Consider the following 19,276-nt stretch of genomic DNA (forward strand, 5'->3'; position numbering starts at 1 on the left):
ACGTGTCTCCCTTGCAAGTTTCAGTTGCGTCCTCCAGAGTCCAAGTGGGCAGGACCGAGGCAAACTTCGTTCTTTTAAAATTATTGCCTTCCTGCCGCGGAACTTCGTTTCGACTAGGCAAGGGGAGGATGGGGCTGAATGAGGGCTTTGGAGAACCTGGAAATCTGTGCGCCTTTGCAAAGTTTGCAAAATACTTGGGAGCTCACAGCCGGGTGTTGTTGGTGCGGCAGTTGTGATGCGGGCGAACGGTTACTCGTAGGTATTTTAATTGAAATTGTGAGGGCTCTGTGGATCCACGGGTGAACATTTCTGTACACTGAAATGCCCCCCGTCCCCTGCCCTTCATTTAATCCACAGATGCTTTTTAGTCGGTAGATTTCATCATGAGCTAAATGAATCGCTTATGGGACTGGGAAGGAGTTTTGAATTGGAGCAATAACAAGTCATGGAAATAATGTGACATATAGAAAAAAAGTGGGGACGCGGTTTTAAGTACTTTGCTAGAAGAAAGTTATTTCAATCGTGTATTAATCCATTTATAAATAGAAGTAAGTCTTTGGGATACTTAATATTTCGTAGCGCGGAGGTCGGACAAAACTTTAGATACCACCCTGCCCAACTCCCTCATATATTGAATCTATGGGAAATTATGTTCAGGAAAGTCAGGGTGCTTTTTTCTTTTGTGAAGTCATCCTAATAAGAATCAGATTAGGCAGCATTAAATGGACGGTGGTTTATTTGCTTTTATTTCTCACTCTGTCAGACCCTAAAGTTAAGAAAAACGATACTGAGCTTGCCTTTTTTTCTTAATAGTAAAGTTTGTAAACATCATCTAGTTTGTTACTTAAAATGGATATTTTTCCTATGTTATGTTCTATATAGCCAATTGAAATATGTAAAAATGTAAGAGAAAAGAAGCTACACGAATTAAAGTATAAATTAAAAAACCAGTGCCTTAATTGCCAGTACAGGTATTCTGAGTTAATAGAAATTCCTTTGCTGATTATGTCTTTAAAGAATCACTCAGGTGTTAAAAGGGCATCAGAGAAGCATCATTTCCCAAACATTAAGAACCTGGGCCCTAAGTCTTGCTGTTGATGCCTACTTAATGTTTTTAACTAGCAGACCTGGCTCTCTGGGGTTAGGGTTATGTTTCTGGTGAGAATAGCCCATTACCAGTTATGACATTGTTTTGATATGAAATAGCTCCTTGGGAGGACAGCTGCCATTGGTTAAACAAGCCAGTAGGTACAAGTGTTGGCTTTGGCACCATCTGTTAATTGGCTGGTCATCCTTGGGAACTGAGGCAACTTCCTGGTATGGCAGATGCAAGCTGGGTCCCAGTGCCAGGCAGAGGTTGCAGGGTCAGTTTGGTTTTTGGTCAGTTCAGTCTTTGCCCATGGTGTTCCCATCTATCTCAAGGTACTGTTACATTTTGTAGCTATTGAAGATGAGTGAAAAAGAGACCAGTAAATTTAAGCTAGTGGCAAGTTGAAACAAAATTACTTTGATTGTAAATGCTAGTAATGTTAAGGCAATTTGAAGTCCTGCAAAAAAACTTAAAGACACAATACCAGAACTTTTAAGAATTGCTGCTTCAGTTAGAAAGTGGCCAGTGATTACATTTTCTGGTTTATGCTTGCAATTTCACTTCAACCATTTTTGTTTTGTTTAGTGAAATAGTACTGTTACCAATAATACTCTGATCGTTTATTACCAGAAAGGTATAGTTTGTCCTTCAGTGTGATTTTTGAAAGGTGTATTGTCTTGCTAGATATGATTTATTTATATTTAGTGTCTCATTTTTTCCTTTAGAAAGTGTCTCAATTTTTACAGTAAAAGTCAAAACCAAAGTAATATTCATTTGAAAGAAATCTGACTTCTACAACACTTCTTTATAGTATGTGGACATTAGAGCCTGAGAATTAATCACAGACACTTGAACTCTCAACTGGTCTCTGCCATTTCCAGGTTATGGCATTTCATGAAGATAACTTAGTTTTTAAAGGTTGTTTCTTTGTAAAATTGGGGAGAATTATAAATTCACATTTGTTTATTCAACATATTTCTTGGGTGCCTTCTTGAACGCACAGCCTTGTGTCATGTACCTTGTTTTGAACAACTAGAGGGATCAGTCCTGTGAAGTACAGTACATGGAACTATAAAACCAGTCACCAGGGAACCTGACTTGATTGGGAGGGGCAGGGCAAGCTGTCCTGAGGAAGTTGCTGGTAAGACCTGAAGGATGAGGAAGAGATGGCAGGTGGAAGGGTGGGACACTGAGGATGAAGGAGCGTGTAGAGAAGAGAATGCTTGTGGGTGAGAGAGTTCTCTCTGTGGCACCTGTCCCACCACTGTTGCTTGTGGGGGGAAGGTTGGCTCTTGGCCTCATGAGCTGTCATCGTCTGAACCAGGTGGCTCAGCCTTTGTAGAAAGAGAGTCCGTCCAGATGACTCCGACCTCGCTAGACTGGTGATGACTGCACACTTTGGTGTCCACTACTATACAACTCTGGCACTGATTATTTGATAATTTCTATATCTGTAAAACTGGAATTAAATGTTAAAAAAGTTCTTTGATTTCCTTAGACAGACTGTATAATATTGGTGTTTTAAAATTTGATAACATTTTCCTTAGAAAAGCTCAGACAGCCTTATTTAAAATGTCTAATCCTCACAAAATGCAAGTAGCAGTTCACTGTAAGCTCTGGAGTTTCACATCTTGTTTGGTTAAGTATTTGGGGCTGTAAAAGGATTACTTAATTATCCTCTGAGAGAGGTATATGTTGCACCTGTGTCTTGATGACATTGATACTGGTGTAGAAGTTTTCATTTTATCCTGGAGTTTTCCTTCACTGAATTAACAAGGGAATTAAAAAATATTAGAGTAATGCTTTTCATGAAATAAGTGAAAGAATATCATTTTAAGCTTCTTAATATATTAATTTTGGTTGTCCTCTATGCTCAGTCGTGTCTGACTCTTTGCAACCCCATGGACTGTACCCTTCCAGGATTCTCTGTCCATGGAATTTTCCAGGCACGAATACTGGAGTGGATTGCCATTTCCTTCTTCATTGAGTGTGAACTCAGAGCAGAGTATGGAATTTTGCAGGAAAGAATACTGCAGCGGGTTGCCATTTCCTACTCCAGGGAATCTTCCCGACGCAGAGATTGAACCAGCCTGTCCTGCATTAGCAGACAGATTCTTCACCACTAGCGCCACCTTAGAAGCCCCCGCATGCCCTCTAAAAGGTGGAAAATGTGTGAGACATATAGTACATAGTTGAAATCCCAACGTACACGTAGTGCCAGAGCAGAGGGAGAAGAGTAAGACATTCAGTATTTGAAGTAACAGATCAGTATTTGAAGAGATACTTCACATAGATGTATTCTAAATCTTAGAATATTTCAAAATGAAGCCAAAGACTGAAGAATATCCATAAAATAACCCTCTTCCCCCAAATCTAAATATATCACAGTAATCTAGAGAAAACAAAGACAGAGAATATCTTAAAAGTGAAACCATTTACCTCAGACTGGGACTTGAACCCATGTACTCGAACCCAGCCAAAACCCAGTTTGGGACTCAAACTCATGGTGGCTGGGACTCGAACCCAGCCAAAACCCTGCTTGGAACTTGAACCCACGAGGCTGGGACTTGAACCCAGCCAAAATCTTGTTTGGGACTTGAACCCAGCCAAAACCCAGTTTGTGACTCTAACCCAGCCAAAACCCTGCTTGGAACTTGAACCTACGTGGCTGGGGCTCAAACCCATCCAAACACCATGGTACCTGATTTAAGGACCTAGTGAAGCTCAGATTCTTGATGTCCCATCGCATAAAGAATTCAGTGAGAGAAAAAGTGATAGGTAAGAAGTGGATTTATTCAGATTCAGAGAGAAGCACACTCCACAGAGTGTGGGCCATCACAGAAGGAGAGTGTGCCCTTAGTGATTTTACACAGATCAGTAATGGCAGATTAATATTTTATTGTGGAATTAACGCAGCGTTTGTAAGCCAGTTAGTTCTCTGGGTTTTTTTTTTTCCTCCTTGTTTCTTTTTGTTTGTTTTCCTTTTGAATCTTTTAATGCTTGTTACCATATCTGTAGTTAGAAAAGAAAAGGTGAAATAAGGCTTTGAAAACTAAGTGACAATGGAAATAAATGTGGAAAGTAAAATTTATAAAGGTTAGGTATGTGAGTGGGGGATAGATATTTCTGTGTATTTTGCTGATGCCTGTTATAAAAAATGAACTGGCAGATAATAACAATTGATATGAATGTTTAAAAATTAAGAGGAATGTATTTGTCTCACCTGTTCCATGTTCCTTTTTTCTGGATTTGTTTTGGATTGATTTAAAAAAAAATAATTATTCCATTTCCTCCTTTTTTTAATTACCTTGGGATTATATATTCTTTTACTCTTCCTTAGTATTTGCCTAAGAAATTCTAATCTTTTCTCTACTTATCAAAGTGTAATATTGAGACTTTCACCCTTTTTCCAGATAATGTAAGTCAATTTTAAAACATGTAAGTCAATTTCCTTCCTTTTTTTTGTATTTCATTGTTATGTTTTAAAATGTATGTATGTTTTATACCCCCAAAGACCTATTTCTGTTGTTTTGTACCATTATTATTCAATCAGGCTTACTGCCCTTTTCTTCTTTCTTATGTTACTGACTTTCTGTCTGGAAAAATTTTCCATCTGCCTGCAGAATACCCTTTAGTGTTTTCTTTAGAGTGGATTTAGTACTGACAAAATCTAAAACGTTTAGTTTGAGAATGTTTTTATTTCACGTACATTCTTGAAAGATACATTTTGCTAGGTATAGAATTCTAGATTGGCAATACGCACATACATATATTTGTATATTCTTTGGAGAAGAGATTATTCTATAATATTTGTCTTTGTTGCTATTGAGAAGGCAGCTGCTGTTTATCACTTCTTTGTTGATAATTTCTTTCTTCCTCAGGCTATTTTCAGGCTTCCCTTGTGGCTCAGCTGGTGAAGAATCTGCCTGCAATGCGGGAGACCTGGGTTCCATCCCTGGGTTGGGAAGATCCCCTGTAGAAGGGAAGGGCTCCCCACTCCAGTATTCTGGCCTGGAGAATTCCATGGACTGTATAGTCCATGGGGTCACAAAGAATTGGACACGACTGAATGACTTTCACTTCACTTTCATAGGCTGTTTTTAAGATTTTCTTTTTGTCTTTCAGATTTGATTTCAAATGATCTCTCCTCCCTTTTCTTTTCATAGCTGTTTATGCTGTGACCTGGTGTCTTTCATCTGTCTTGGATAGTTTTCAGCTGTCATCTCTTCTAATGTTGCCTCTCCCCATTTCTCCTGCTTAATCTTTCTGAGACTTCAGTTACCCAGCGTTAGGTCTCGGTAACTCCACTGTGTTTCACTTGCCTTCTGGGTTTTAATTTTTTTTTCTAGTGGTTCAGTTTACCTCTGGCCTTTCAGTTTAGTCTTCATCTCTAATTTGTTCTTCAATGTATTCATTTTCTGGATTCTTAATATTCGTTGCTGTATTTTTCATTCTAGAATTTCAGTTTGGTTCTTTTAAAAATCTGCTATGCCACGTCTATAGTTTATAATTCCCTGTCAAAATGTGCAAGCTCTTCACATGTCTCTGAACAGAGTAAGCAAGTAACTCTGTCCCAGAGTCCTGCAGAATTTTTCCTGTGGTCTCTTATTCTTTGAGGAGTGTCAGCTCCATGTATCCATGCTCACTGTGTACTGTTCACTGTATTTGACAGATTATTTCTAGAAGTAAATGTAGATTTAGATGAGGATTTTTCTGTTGCTTTTGCCAGGCACTTAGGATCACCTTGATTCAAATTGAGATTTATTTTAGTGTCTGTGCAAAGACTGGTTTGGTTTACTTTTTGTGTTATCCTTTCTTCTGGGATTCAGCTTTTTGAGGTCTTATTACAGACGGGGGTGTGGCTCCCTTAGTGGCTCTTGTACTCTGATTTGCTGTCTTCTGAGTCCTCAAGGCTGCTTAAGTATAAATTAGCCCCTCAGGCACCTTTTTTGATTGGGTAAATGTTTCCAGGAGGAAAGAAGCTCCAGGCTTCTTTGTATTACAATTATTTCTCCATTCTGCTTTTAACAGATATCTGCATTATTTCCAATTTTGGACTGTTAAAATAAAGCATTCTTATATATGTATTTTGTTGAACATATGGACTCCTTTCTTTTGGAAATATCCCTAGAAATAGAATTGTTGAGTAAATATGTAACTCTTGTAGTTATTATCAGTTTTTCAAAGTGGTTGTACCAGTTTTTAACCCTTTGATATTTTTAATAATTAAAAAATATACTTTACATGTATGTATTTAAGTCTAGGTTCCTGTCTCTAAGAATGTTGTGTCTTATGTGGCCTAGCTTTGTTGGAAATGCAGGCCCCTTGTCTTTTATGTAACTCTCATGAGTTTGTGTTTTACTCTCCCAGCTGATGCTTAGTTATTGGTAAATAGAGGCTTACTAGGATAATCTGGTTGTGAGATAGTAGACTCATTTTGAAACAGCATCTTAGAAACAGCATCTTAATCTGTATTCAAATGAGTACTAAGTGTAGTTACCATTAGTAGACTGTATCAGTTGCTGAAGAGAAATTTCTCAAATTTCTTTTTAGAAGTTGCTTTTTAAAATATTGAACCCTATTTGTCATCAATTTATATCACATTTTATTGTTGGTTTGAATTCTAAGCTCCTTTACCAGACTTGCTTGGGAATATTTTTCTTTTACAAACCCTTTTTCTTCCAGAGTTGATGATCTCTCATCACTGAGGATTGCCAAAGGAATATCATCTGGATTCCCCCTTAAAATTTAGGATTACCTTTGATTACTTCACTGTTAGTCTTTTTGACTTCCTTCCAAGTGTCCTTTGAATCTGCCCTTCTGTCCCCCTTTTCAAACATAACCAGCATTTCAGACCAGTTTGTTTTAGTTCATACTTGGTTTATTGCAATAATTTATTAATTGATTCTAGTTATAATGGTGAGGGATTAGAATCTTCCTCAGTTACCCATTGAATTGAAATTGATTTTTAGGTCACAAACCTTTTAGTGCTCGAAAGAGAACTTAAAAATTGTTTCAACTCCTTTATTTTATAACAAGACCAAAAATGGACCCATGGTAATCCATGTGCCAGATATATGAGATATTTAGTTTATAAAAGCATTTTTTTTCCCCATGCGTAATCCCTTGACTCCCATCTTTTTTAGGACTTTTGTCCTGACTGCGTTCTGTTAGTTGGGACTAGGTTTGTGTCTATTGCTGTATCTTGAGCCCTTTGAAAAGTTTTACATGTTGTAGAGCTGAATTAGTATCTATTGAATGGATGGATACATACTTGTGTTTAGAATCCAGCTCGATGTAAATCCTTAATGTAGGGCCTGGAATCCTGCCTACTTTTCTTTATAGTTCTCATGGTATCTGCTATAGGGCTTACTATTACAGTTGTCTGGAATTTTTAACTGACTTTTAAATTTTATTTTTATTTATTTTTGGCTGTACCGGGTCGTCTTTGCTGTGCATAGGCTTTCTCTAGTTGTAGTGAGCAGGGGTTACTCTCTTTGTTGCTGTGTGTGGGGCTTCTCTTGTTGCAGGGCATGGACTCTGGAGCCTGTAGACTCAGTAGCTGTGGTGCAGGGGCTTAATTGCCCCGCAGCACATGGAATCTTCCTGGACCAAGGATTGAATCCGGTGTCCCTTGTATTGGTAGCTCAGTTCAGTCACTCAGTTGTGTACGACTCTTTGCGACCCCATGGACTGCAGCTCGCCAGGCTTCCCTGGCTATCACTAACTCCCGAAGCTTATTCAAACTCATGTCCAGCGAGTTGGTGATGCCATCCAACCATCTCATCCTCTGTCGTCCCCTTCTCCTCCCACCTTCAATCTTTCCCAGCTCAATGTGTGCTGTGTGCTTAGTCGCTCAGTCGTGTTTGACTCTTGCGACCCCATAGAGTGTAATCTGCCAGGCTCCTTTGTCCATGGGATTCTCTAGGCGAGAATACTGGAGGGGTGGGCTGCCATTTCCTTCTCCAGAAGATCTTCCTGACCCAGGAATCGAACCCAGGTCTTCCTCATTGCAGGCAGACTCTTTACTGACTAAGGTCTTTTCCAGTGAGTCAGTTCTTCACATCAGGTGGCCAGAGTATTGGAGTTTCAGCTTCAGCATCAGTCCTTCCAATGAATATTCAGGACTGATTTCCTTTAGGATGGACTGGTTGGATCTCCTTGCAGTCCAAGGGACTCTCAAGAGTCTTCTTCAACACCACAGTTCAAAAGCATCAATTCTTCAGCGCTCAGCTTTTCTTTATAGTCCAACTCTCACATCCATACATGACTACTGAAAAAACCGTGTATTGGTAGGCAGATTCTTAATCATTGGACCACCAGGGAAGTCCTTAACTGACTTTTAAAATGAAGCCAGACCCCTGATAATCAGAGATATGGTAGCCTTTATTTTAGCTTTTATCTGTAGACCTCAGGCATTATGTATAGTTCTGATAGGATATATTAAGTGCATTAGGCAAATATAAGGTAGTTTGGAAATACCCACCTCTCTGTAACTGAGATAGGAAAGGAAACCTTGGGAAGGACATTTGTTTTTCCTAAATACCTAGAAGTTGCCCAGTGTAAAGCTACTAGAATTTGATAAGTCCTTCTGGAAACCTAACTTAAATTCTACCTGCAGAAGGGGAAATCAGATCTCATTCTTATCTGCTGTTTCATTAACATACACGTGTAAACAAACCTAGGAAATTGGATGATTTCTCATTTTGCCCATCTCCTTCTCTGATCTTATTAGTCGGAAGTACTTTGTTAATTTAGTGAATGGGCTAAATAAACCTCCTTTTACTCTAGCTGTAGTAGAAGATTGGCTTTACTTCTTTTGAGCAGGGAAAACACAGAAAGCCTTGAAAATTTAGAATTGTGTTTTGGGGGGGTAAATTGCAGAGAGAATGAATATTCTTTATAGAGAGCTCAAGAATTGTGAAAGTACAGTGGTGAGACCATCCATGTCAATGAATGACTTTAATAGTCATCATTCATTGGACTGCAGCCCTCCAGGCTCCTCTGCCCATGGAATTTTCCAGGCAAGATTACTGGAGTGGGTTGCCATTTCCTTCACCAGGGGATCTTCCCGACCCAGGGATCAAACCTGCGACTGTTAGTCTCCTGCATTGGCAGACAGTTGCTTTACTGCTGGCACCACCTGGGAAGCCCACTTTAGTATTAACTGAAGTTATTTGTTTATCTGGCATGAGAAGATATTACCCTGGAATGCCCTCACATATTTATTTCAACCATGAACTCTGCACCTGAGTTAAGGAGAGGCTCTAGAATTGCTGGGATGTGAGTTCCATGCGAAAGGGGTCTTTGGTTTGTGGCTGTGTCTGTGGAGCCTGGAACACTCCCTGGCTTGTAATAGCTGCTCAGGAAATATTTATTGAATGAATAGTAAATTTGTATATTATCTGTTTTATTGTATATTATTCTGTCTATTTTAAATTTAAAAATTGAACATTAATCATTTTAAGTTTTGGTTTATAAGCCTTTGGGGTATTACATTTAAGTTCTCTGAGACATCATTTCTGATATTTCTTATTGGTTGTGAGAAGGTTGCACAAAGGACATTGGAGAGCATTCATTCACTTGTCGTTAAAATCTTTTTGAGGTGTTTTTAAGTGGATACAGCAAACTCTATTCCATGTAAATTAACAGCTATTCATTTATGCAGTCCCTCATTATTGCACATTTAAGTTAAAAAAATTTTTTTTTGCTGTTACCAATAATGCTTCAAATAAGAAAATTTTCTTAAGCTTTTTCTTGGGATGACAGTTCAGTACATAGTAATTTAGCAAAACAGGGTTTAGGAATTTCTACTAAAGAATGAACTTGGGTTATACAGCTGTGAGATCAGAATCTCCAGTGATCAGATAGCTGAGCAATGCAGCTCATTGGGAAGGCCAGCTTCTTCCGCATCTGGATGAAGGATGAATATCCGTCTCTTCACGTCAGTTCTGTCTTGTATTTTATAGTGAACCTGGCTATCACTTGTATTTGTCTCTTTCTCTTAAAGACCAGGAGAAGGCAATGGCGCCCCACTCCAGTACTCTTGCCTGGAGAATCCCATGGACAGAGGAGCCTGGTGGGCTGCAGTCCATGGGGTCGCTAAGAGTTGGACACAACTGAGCGACTTCCCTTTCACTTTTCACTTTCATGCATTGGAGAAGGAAATGGCAACCCACTCCAGTGTTCTTGCCTGGAGAATCCCAGGGACGGGGGAGCCTGATGGGCTGCCATCTATGGGGTCAGATAGATTTGGCCACAACAGAAGTGACTTAGCAGCAGCAGCAGCTTAAAGAATAAGTGAGTCACTACGACTCTTTCTGCCTCTTAATTATGGCTTAAAGATTATAAATACATTTACCTCTTTTTTGCATGTGGCTACATAAATTTCTTTTATAATCATTTCTGAATTTTCCTGGAAAAGTTTTGCCTTTCATATTAAAATATAAAACATTCTGTTCATAGAAAGGACTATATGTAATAAGTGTGTTATATAAGTCTAATAGAATGATATGTATATGTCCTTTCTCTCAGCTTAAGTGGTACAGTGTTAGCCCTACCCTCTTATATCTCCCTATAGCTCCTCTTGTCTTACGTCTGTCCCCAGAAAACCATTAGCCTCAACTCTGCTTTTTTCTTTTGCTTTTCTTTATAGTTACATATGTTCATGTATTGTTAATTTTATTTTTGAACTTTATGTAAATAGTATCACTTTGTATGTATGTATACATATATGTATTTGTGTATATATGCAGGTGTTTGTAAACTTAGTAAAATTTTTTAGTTAAACTAAAACCCACAAATATAATTTGCATATATAGTATCTTTGCCTTTTGTATTAGTCATCTTTTGCTGTAATAATGCTATGTAACAAGTCACTGTGAAACTTCAGTGATGTGCAGTGACAGACATGTATTTCTAGCTCATAGGTTTGGCAGTCTCTGCTGGGTGTGGCTGGATTTAGTTACGTGCTAGGTGTCTCCTCATTTTGGGACCAGCAGAGATTGGGGCGCAGTGTAGGAGTGCAGGAGAACACAGCCGAGTGCTCGTAAAGCCTTCGGTTAGAACTGGTGCAGTTCTGCTCACATCCCTATCTGTCGCGTCCCCAGGCCCTCAAATCCACGAGGTGGGGACTATCCGAGGACAAGTGATAGAAGGCATATGAACAACAGATGGTGTCTGCTTCATCTTCCTCCTAAAAGCCGTATAAGAGACTTGGAATAGTTCATTCCTGTTATGCTACCTTCCTCCTAGATTACATGCTGTTTTTGTTCAGTACTTTAGGTTTGTTTGTTTTTATAACTCATCATTTCGAAATTATACCGCTAATATTTGGGTTTACCCATTTTTACAGTTCTCTTTTCTCACCATTCTTTCCTGTATTTCAGACCCCTTTTTGGCATTGTCTTCCATCTTTATGAACTATAGTTTTGGAAGCATCCTTAATGATGATCTGCTTACAGTATATTCCCTGTTTATGTCTGAATTTTCTTTATTTTGCCCCTTTTCTTGAAAAAATAGTTTAGCTGAGTTGGTACGTAATTACAGCTTAAAACTTATTTTCTCTTGGAACTGTGGAGATACTGTTCTAGTGTCTTCTGGCTTCCGTGGTTGCAGTTGATCAATCAGAGTCTGGTTGTTCCTTTGTAAGTGATCTGCTTTTGTTTCTGGTTGGTTTTAAGAACTCTTTGTCATCGATGATTTGCAGTTTCACTGTGGTATCTCTGGGTGTCTGTTTCTTTCTTTTCTTTTTCTTTTTTTAAAAAAATTTATATCTCTTGGAATTTGCTGAACTTGAATCTGTACATTCACATTAATGTGCAACCGTCACCATTCATCTCCAGAACTTCTTTAATCTTCCCAAAATGAAACTTCATCCATCAAATACTAACTCATTTTCTGCCCCTTCAACCCCTGGCAGCCGTCATTCTACTTTCTGTCTCTGTGGATTTGACTTCTCTAGGTCCCTCATCTAAGTGGAGTTATAGAGTACTTGTCCTGTTCTCCATGGCTGCTGCTCAGTCATGTTTGATGCTTTGAGACCCCATAGACTGTAGCCTGCCAGGCTTCTCTGTCCATGGAATTTTCCTGGCAGGAATACTGGAGTGGGTTGCCATTTCCTACCCAGGAAATCTTCCCAACCTAGGGATCAAACCTTTGTCTCTCGTGTCTCCTGCATTGGGAGGCGTAGTCTTTACCAGCGTGCCACCTGGGAAACCGCTTTTCCTACTATGACTTGCTTATTTCACTTTGCAAAATATCTTCAAGATTAAATCTGATTTTTTAAAAAATATACTTTGTGATGAGACTAAAAATGAAGATCACATCAGTTTTTAGTGGATATTGGGATTTTTTGAGTATTCTCTTTTTAAGAAGAGTTATTGTACAATGAAATAAGTTAATATTAATTTGATCTCTGGGAAGAATACTGTTAGAGACAGTAGTCTGTGATCCTGTATGTTGTGATTTATAATTCTGTTAAATTTAAGTTTTAGGTGACCAAGAATGACGGGAATTATTTTTAGGTCATGTTTGGTGCCTGCAATAAAGAAAAGGGTATGGTGGAATTTCTTTCCTTTAGCTAGAACCTGAGTTCCCTGAATATGGCTTTGTCACAAAAGTTGGAGGAGTCACTTGAAAGTACCCCTGGCTCAAGTTCCTGTAAAATGCGTTGAAAGGCCAGCTTATGCAGAAGTACCCCAATAATGCCTTTTATGTGAAACTGTGGATTTGAGACAGAGTACTCTTTCCCTCTTAGATGGTGTGAAAAACAACATGTAAGATTCTTCTTTCTCCTTTGTATGTCCAGGCGATAGCATTTACAGGAGGAAATCTGAAAATGTTATCTTTTGAGCTACTAAACTGCCTCATTGCTGAAAAGAATTGGTAGCCCACCTACTTGTGCATGAAGGGTTTGCATTTCAAAGCTGTGATTGGCATAAAGAGTCTTGAACACGTGACTTCAATTATAAGTAATTTAAAAATATGTTTTCTAAGAACTACTCCATGACATTAATTCCAGCTCATGCATCGTTGCATGTTTGTCAAGTACATTTATCAACTCAGATGGTAAGGTTATAAATTCAGTGTTTATAAGTCTTATTGTCCTGTTTCTTTTGAGGTTACTATTTTTGGTGCTGAGAAAACTCCTAATATCTGCGGAACTGCAGTCCTTAAATAAGTATTTATTTGGCAGTTCATAACTATGGGTAGGAAGGGTGCATGGCTTAGTACAAAGTGCTTTGATGTTGCCATTTAGGAATTTTAAATTTAAGATAAGAAACTTCGATATAAATATGAACAGAGAGAGCAGTCCCCACAGGTGTGAGTGAGCTGCATGTGAGCTCCCGGGGCCTCTGAGTGTGTGGTCTACTCTGTGTCACAGGGTGGCGGCCCCAGCCACCCTGTGACACCAGGAAGCCTGGCCCACTACCTAGTCTCCTGGGTGGGCTGGGTGAAGCGCCAGGAAGACAGTGTTTTCATGGTGAGACCCTATTGTCATGTGGATTATTTTAGATTTTTCCATACAGCTTCTCATTTTGGGGAGAATAATTGGGTTACCTGGAAATGGAAATCATTTCATAATACCCAGTGCGAGGCCATGTGGGGAGGGGGCCAGGTGATCATGCAGCGCCCCCTGCAGTGATAGGCCACGGCTAGTGAGAGCACGTGGACCCTGCTGGCGTCTGGAACTGGACATCCTTCTGCAAGTTCATATTGCTTTCATATATTGCATGGCGTGAGTAAAGACGAGTTAGAGATGGGGCAAGCGTTATTTCTTCAAAGAATGTTTCTTGAACTGGAATCTGTTTCAGAAGCAGAAACAGATTACTATTGTGCTGTTTTCTTAATTGACTTAGAAAGGTATCACCCTTCCTTGTGATCCTGAGAGGTAGCTAATCAGTTTATGAAGGCAGCTCCCTGAGCACAAGTGTAAATTTGGTATCGAATCTGATATTATCTGGTTTGTGGAATTTCATCCATTAGGTTCAGGGAGACACTTGTGCACCCGTGGTAATGTTTGAATGTTCCTTTGTGCCTCATTTTCTTTAATATATTATCAAAAAGGAAAGTGAAGTTGCTCCGTTGTGTCTGACCCTTTGCGACACCATGGACTGTAGCATACAAGGCTCCTCCATCCATGGGATTTTCCAGGCAAGGATACTGGAATGGGTTGCCATTTCCTTCTCCAGGGGATCTTCCCGACCCAGGGATCGAACCCGGGTCTCCCTCATTGCAGGCAGATGCTTTACCATCTGAGCCACCAGGGAAGCCACATTATCAAGGGAGGAAGATTTATGATTATATGCTAACGAAGGGTTAACTTTGTATTTAAAAGTAATACAGGGTGATGCATTAAGTTTTACTCAACTGAAAAGAACCAAATACAGAATTTTGTATGTAGGGTTTATAAAAGTACACTTTAAAAATATATACAGAAAATTCCTGGAAAGGAGACATGCCACAAATGACTGGGTAGATGTAGTGGCATTGTACTATTGAGATAATTTTTTCTTTCTACTTAGCTGTTTCCAATTTTTTAAAACAATGAAGCCCTATTACTTTATAATGAAGAAAAGGCCCATTATTAGAGAAAGTATAGCAGTAACTTTGGTAACTTTTATTTGATGGTGTGTATAAATCATTTATGTGCAGTCAAAATACATTCAGCAGGTGTAATGTGTTTAATTTACCCAAAATGGGGTGCTTTCTTCCTCTGACTTATTTATGTGGTGATGGAGGGAACTGAAAACAGATTAATAAGTTTCTGTGGCAACAACTTTATACATATTATTTGCTTTTGGGGTAACTTCTTACAGATAAAGGAAAATATGAACAGAATCATGATGTTCCAAAGATTGATAATTTTTTTACATTTAGATGATGTCAGGGTCTTTGTTTTTGTTTTTTTGAAAATAGTAAATTTTTGTAAGTAAATTATTTTTATTTCCTTTTAGAAAATTTTAAATACTGACCTTTAGAAAATATGATTTCTTTCTCTGTTTTCTTCCCAGGACATGTATTCCTCTGAGCAACACTGGACAGCAGATTTGGGTGTAGCGCCGGATCGGGACCACATACAGAGACATCTCCAGTCATGGGTAAGTGTCCTAGGCAAATTGGAGTTATGTCACTTCATCAGTGATTGAATATTGCGGTGTGGCCCAATAACGTGCCTTTGTCTCTGTTTAAAAGAAGGTGGTCCTGTGTGGTGGTTGATTTATTCTAAGAAGTTAGATGTGAGGATCTCTTTGTCATTAGCTTCTTGGCTGGCTTAGTTTACCATCTAAACTTTTCTATTGACTATTCATTGGAAAGTGACTCTTTAGAAAAATGAAGAGGGAAGATGGCAATCGACCATAATTAGCAGAGATTTTATTATGTGACATTTAATCATTGGGTAACATGGGTTAATGTTATTTAATCAAAGCTATATCAGTGTCTTTGGATCAAGGAACCAAGTCTATCTTATAGACTTATCTTTTGAAATAGATTTTATCTTCTCAGTTGTAAGGGGATAGTATATATAATATTTCCTGTCATTCCTTTCTACTTCTGTTCATGAACAGGAGAACTAGACTTTACTATTTTAATTGTTTACTTCTAGAGAGTGAGGAAAGAATTAAGATTTTATCTTGATTGGGATCCTGTGACTGTTGTGTGCTTTTAGAGTACAGCCTTTTTGGTAAGGGAAACTGGGATGAAGTTAATATTTTCTTATTAGAATATAATAGCACAGAGTTTAAAATTTTTCACGTACTGATTATATTAACCTCGATAGGAATACAGTAGCTTTTCTCATCAATTTGAATAATCAGGCAAAAGTTGATAAGTGAAAGTGAAGCTGTTGTTATTGTGAGATCTTTGAGTAGTTTCTACTAAAAGTAATACTGCAAGCTGTGGTCTTGGGTTTTGGAGACTTTTCAGTGGGTTACTTTTTTGGTTGTGTGCTTTGAATAAATAAGGATAGTTGCCAGATGAGTTCAAATACAGATTAAGAAAGAAGCAGCTTTTGTTATTTCAGCTCCATTCATGTGAAATTTGGTGAGAATGTTTCTCTCTTGTCGAGTGCCAACTCTAGTAAAGATGGTAGTATGAGCTCATGAACACTAAGAGCATTTTAACTTAAGAAATGCTTACTTTTTTTGAAATTTAAATTTTGTTCTACTTTGTAATCTTAGTGGTCTAGTAGTGTCACTTACAGATGGCAAGTTCTTTGAGGACAAATGCCCAGAGGTCTTTCATTTTTGAGTCTTGGAGTCTGACACGGCTGTCCCGCAAAACTCAGAGCCCTGTGAGCCTGAAGGTAGAGGGAGGGGTGGCTTACTAGGCGTCTGATGATGAGTACTGGAACCACAAACATTTTTATTTATAAATTACAATGGTTATACTTCATCTGCAAGATTTTTAATCGGTTCTTTTTTATATCCACTAGTTCATTTCTCATTTCTGCTTGTTTGTGTTTAAAATGTTTTCACTTCTCTTGTTACTTATCTCTTTGAGGGTCTTTAACATGTTTATTTTAGTCTTTTTCAGGTCGTTTGATGATTTGTTTTGTCTGCAGTGAATTTATGTTCTGGTTGTTGATATTACTGGTGTCGACATCATGTTCTGTAATTTTGCAGGCACGGGAGTTTTCTTGTGATGGGAGTTTTCTTTTTCCTGTCTCTTTCTCTCTCTGGTTTCCCCTGCTGGTCTGGCAGTTTTGCCCTTGTCTCTGCCTGGCTTTAGAGTTCCCAGATCAGAATTAGGTCTTGTGTTAGTGGACCAGGCCCTGGCCCCCGTGACGTTGGGGATATCACAGATTTGGTCACTGGGTCAGCTGGCAAGAGGTCAGCCGTTTCCTAGGCTGTGGCCTCAGTGCAGTTAGCACAAATCTTTTCGATCTAGTTCCCTAAAGAAGGCAGAGCGCCACCCCAGTGCCTGGTTTTCAGCAAAGTGCCTGCTGCTGATCCTAGTTCACTTGGAGCCCTTGCTACCCGATCCGATCAACTCATGTTAATCCCTGAGAGCCCACTGCCTGCCTGCTGCCTTTTCCTGTCTGGGGCCCAGAGCCCGGCAGACCTCCTGGCCTCGCTTAGGCTCACACTTTGTGTTCCTGTGAGATTTCTGATCCGTGGAGATGTTTAACTTGTTAGGGGCACAGGTAATGTCCTTTTGGTCATTTGTCTTTATATTTTATCAGTGATTTCTCAGTGTTTGTTGTGAAAACAGGGAGCTGCAAAGCATGAACAATGCCATTGGGGGTTTAACCACTGGGATTATAATGAAGTCTCATATCCTTACATCACATTTAAAATTAAAAAAAAAAAATCAATTTCTGTTCAGTTCCCTGGATCCTAGAGCTCCTCTCCACCATCCATGCACCCCTTCACTCGCTGGGGGAGCCCCAGGGTGCTGCTCCTCCAGAGCACGCTGCCTGCCTCACTCTTGCAGCTGATCTCCTCCAGGAAAATCACTGGCCCGTTCACTCCAGTCTTTATCTAATCTGTAAACTCCTTCAGGGTAAAGACTTATTCTTGCTGCTGCTACTGCTAAGTCGCTTCAGTCGTGTCCGACTCTGTGTGACCCCATAGACGGCAGCCCAACAGGCTCCCCCATCCCTGGGAATCTCCAGGCAAGAACACTGGAGTGGGTTGCCATTTCCTTCTCCAATGCATGAAAGTGAAAAGTGAAAGTGAAGTTGCTCAGTTGTGTCCGACTCTTAGCGACCCCATGGGCTGCAGCCTACCATGCTCCTCCGTCTGTGGGATTTTCCAGGCAAGAGTACTGGAGTGGGTTGCCATTGCCTTCTCCGAACTAAGCTTAGTTCCTGGCACTCAGTAGATGCTCAATAAATAGTGCATGGATTTGAGTGTTCCTGTGTGACCCCCTTCTGTGTGATAACTGTTCCATGTGTTATTGTTCTTAGGTGAAGTTTGAGCTGCTCCCATGAAGAGTGTGTGTGTGTGTTAATAGGATAAAGCGTTCCAAGTAGGGGAGCACTGTGAGAAAGACGTGAGGGTTTGACCACAGGAGGGTGTTACTGAGTGGTTGAACATTCTGGAGTACAGAGCTTGTGAGAGGTAAAGCTGGTGTAGATGAAATCAGGGTCCATGGTGAACACATTTCAGGAGGTTTGGACTTGGGTTATAGTGCCCAGCTTAGAACTGTTGAGGGACCTCAGTGAGGGGGACTACTTAAGATTTCATTCTGGAAAAATTCCTCTGATAAAGAGACATTTTTGTTAGATATAAATTAAAAAGATGGGTCACAGGCAGTGTTTGCCTTTCCTAGTTTTGTTCTTAGTTTTCAGCTCTTTCCTTGCTCCCTTGGAAATAACGCTTTGAGTCTCTGTCTCTTGCCAACTTGATTTTCTCTAGCAATGGCAATCATTCTTGAGTGGATGATGGGGACCATGGGTTAGGGAATGTTGTCATGGTCTTTGCTGTGCTGCAGCTCCCAGGGGCTTGTCAGTTTTCATAAAGGTGGGAGGGGACTGAGTAAATCAGAGTTTCTGTTTTTGAAACAAACATTGGAGAAGATACGGTAAAATATGGCACAGGTTAAGAAATAGGAAGATACGTCATTAAAATCTAGATAGGATTTCCAAACCTAGATTTGGGTGAGATTGTTGGGTAACTAGAAATTTTGTCAGTGTTTCTCTAGAGATTACAAGAACTGGGTACTTGTATGTGCCTCTGTAGCGTTTCCTCGCCCTTTGCATGTCATGAACCGTGTAGGACCTGGCCGTGGCTGTACAGCATGTGGGATAAACTGATGCAGACGTTGGGGTCTTGGAGGCAGCCAGCTCTGACACCTCAGGCCAGGCCCAGAGATCAGGTTCTGTATATCCTGACACATGAATTGGGAGGCCCCAACTGTAAGACCTAAAGAATTTGTTAAATGCTTTAAGATGTTTTTCGGCTTTTATTCTAGATTTTTATATATTCTGTCAAGTTCTGAGGCTGAATATGTATCTTGTGAAATATGTTGTGCTGCTGTGATGTGCATTTCATTGTGAATTGTTAGCTTTTTACAGTTGACAAAAAGCCTTTTGATTTTTCAGTACTTAAATTGGTCTTAATTTTCTATATTTGCCATATTTAGCAATGTTTAGCATTTTCACTTTAATGCATTGGAGAAGGAAATGGCAACCCACTCCAGTGTTCTTGCCTGGAGAATCCCAGGGACTGGGGAGCCTGA

General features: G+C 39.5%; 2 protein-coding genes across 2 annotated transcripts in view; one reads left to right on the forward strand and one right to left on the reverse strand.

The window, feature by feature from the left end:
* The window catches only part of ECHDC3 (enoyl CoA hydratase domain containing 3), a 125,866-nt gene extending 123,464 nt beyond the window's left edge, over positions 1 to 2,402 (reverse strand). The window contains exon 1 of the mRNA XM_010854109.1: positions 2,344 to 2,402. Within this exon, the coding sequence (XP_010852411.1) occupies positions 2,344 to 2,402 (59 nt within the window). The remainder of the gene's footprint in view (positions 1 to 2,343) is intronic.
* Positions 1 to 19,276, forward strand: part of USP6NL (USP6 N-terminal like) — a 136,462-nt gene that overhangs the window by 699 nt on the left and 116,487 nt on the right. The window contains exon 2 of the mRNA XM_010854110.1: positions 15,106 to 15,192. Coding sequence (XP_010852412.1) covers positions 15,189 to 15,192 — 4 coding nt within the window. The 5' untranslated portion in view covers positions 15,106 to 15,188. The remainder of the gene's footprint in view (positions 1 to 15,105; positions 15,193 to 19,276) is intronic.

Source organism: Bison bison, unplaced genomic scaffold, assembly GCF_000754665.1.
Source record: "Bison bison bison isolate TAMUID 2011002044 unplaced genomic scaffold, Bison_UMD1.0 scf7180017864337, whole genome shotgun sequence".
Classification (NCBI taxonomy): Eukaryota; Metazoa; Chordata; class Mammalia; order Artiodactyla; family Bovidae; genus Bison; species Bison bison.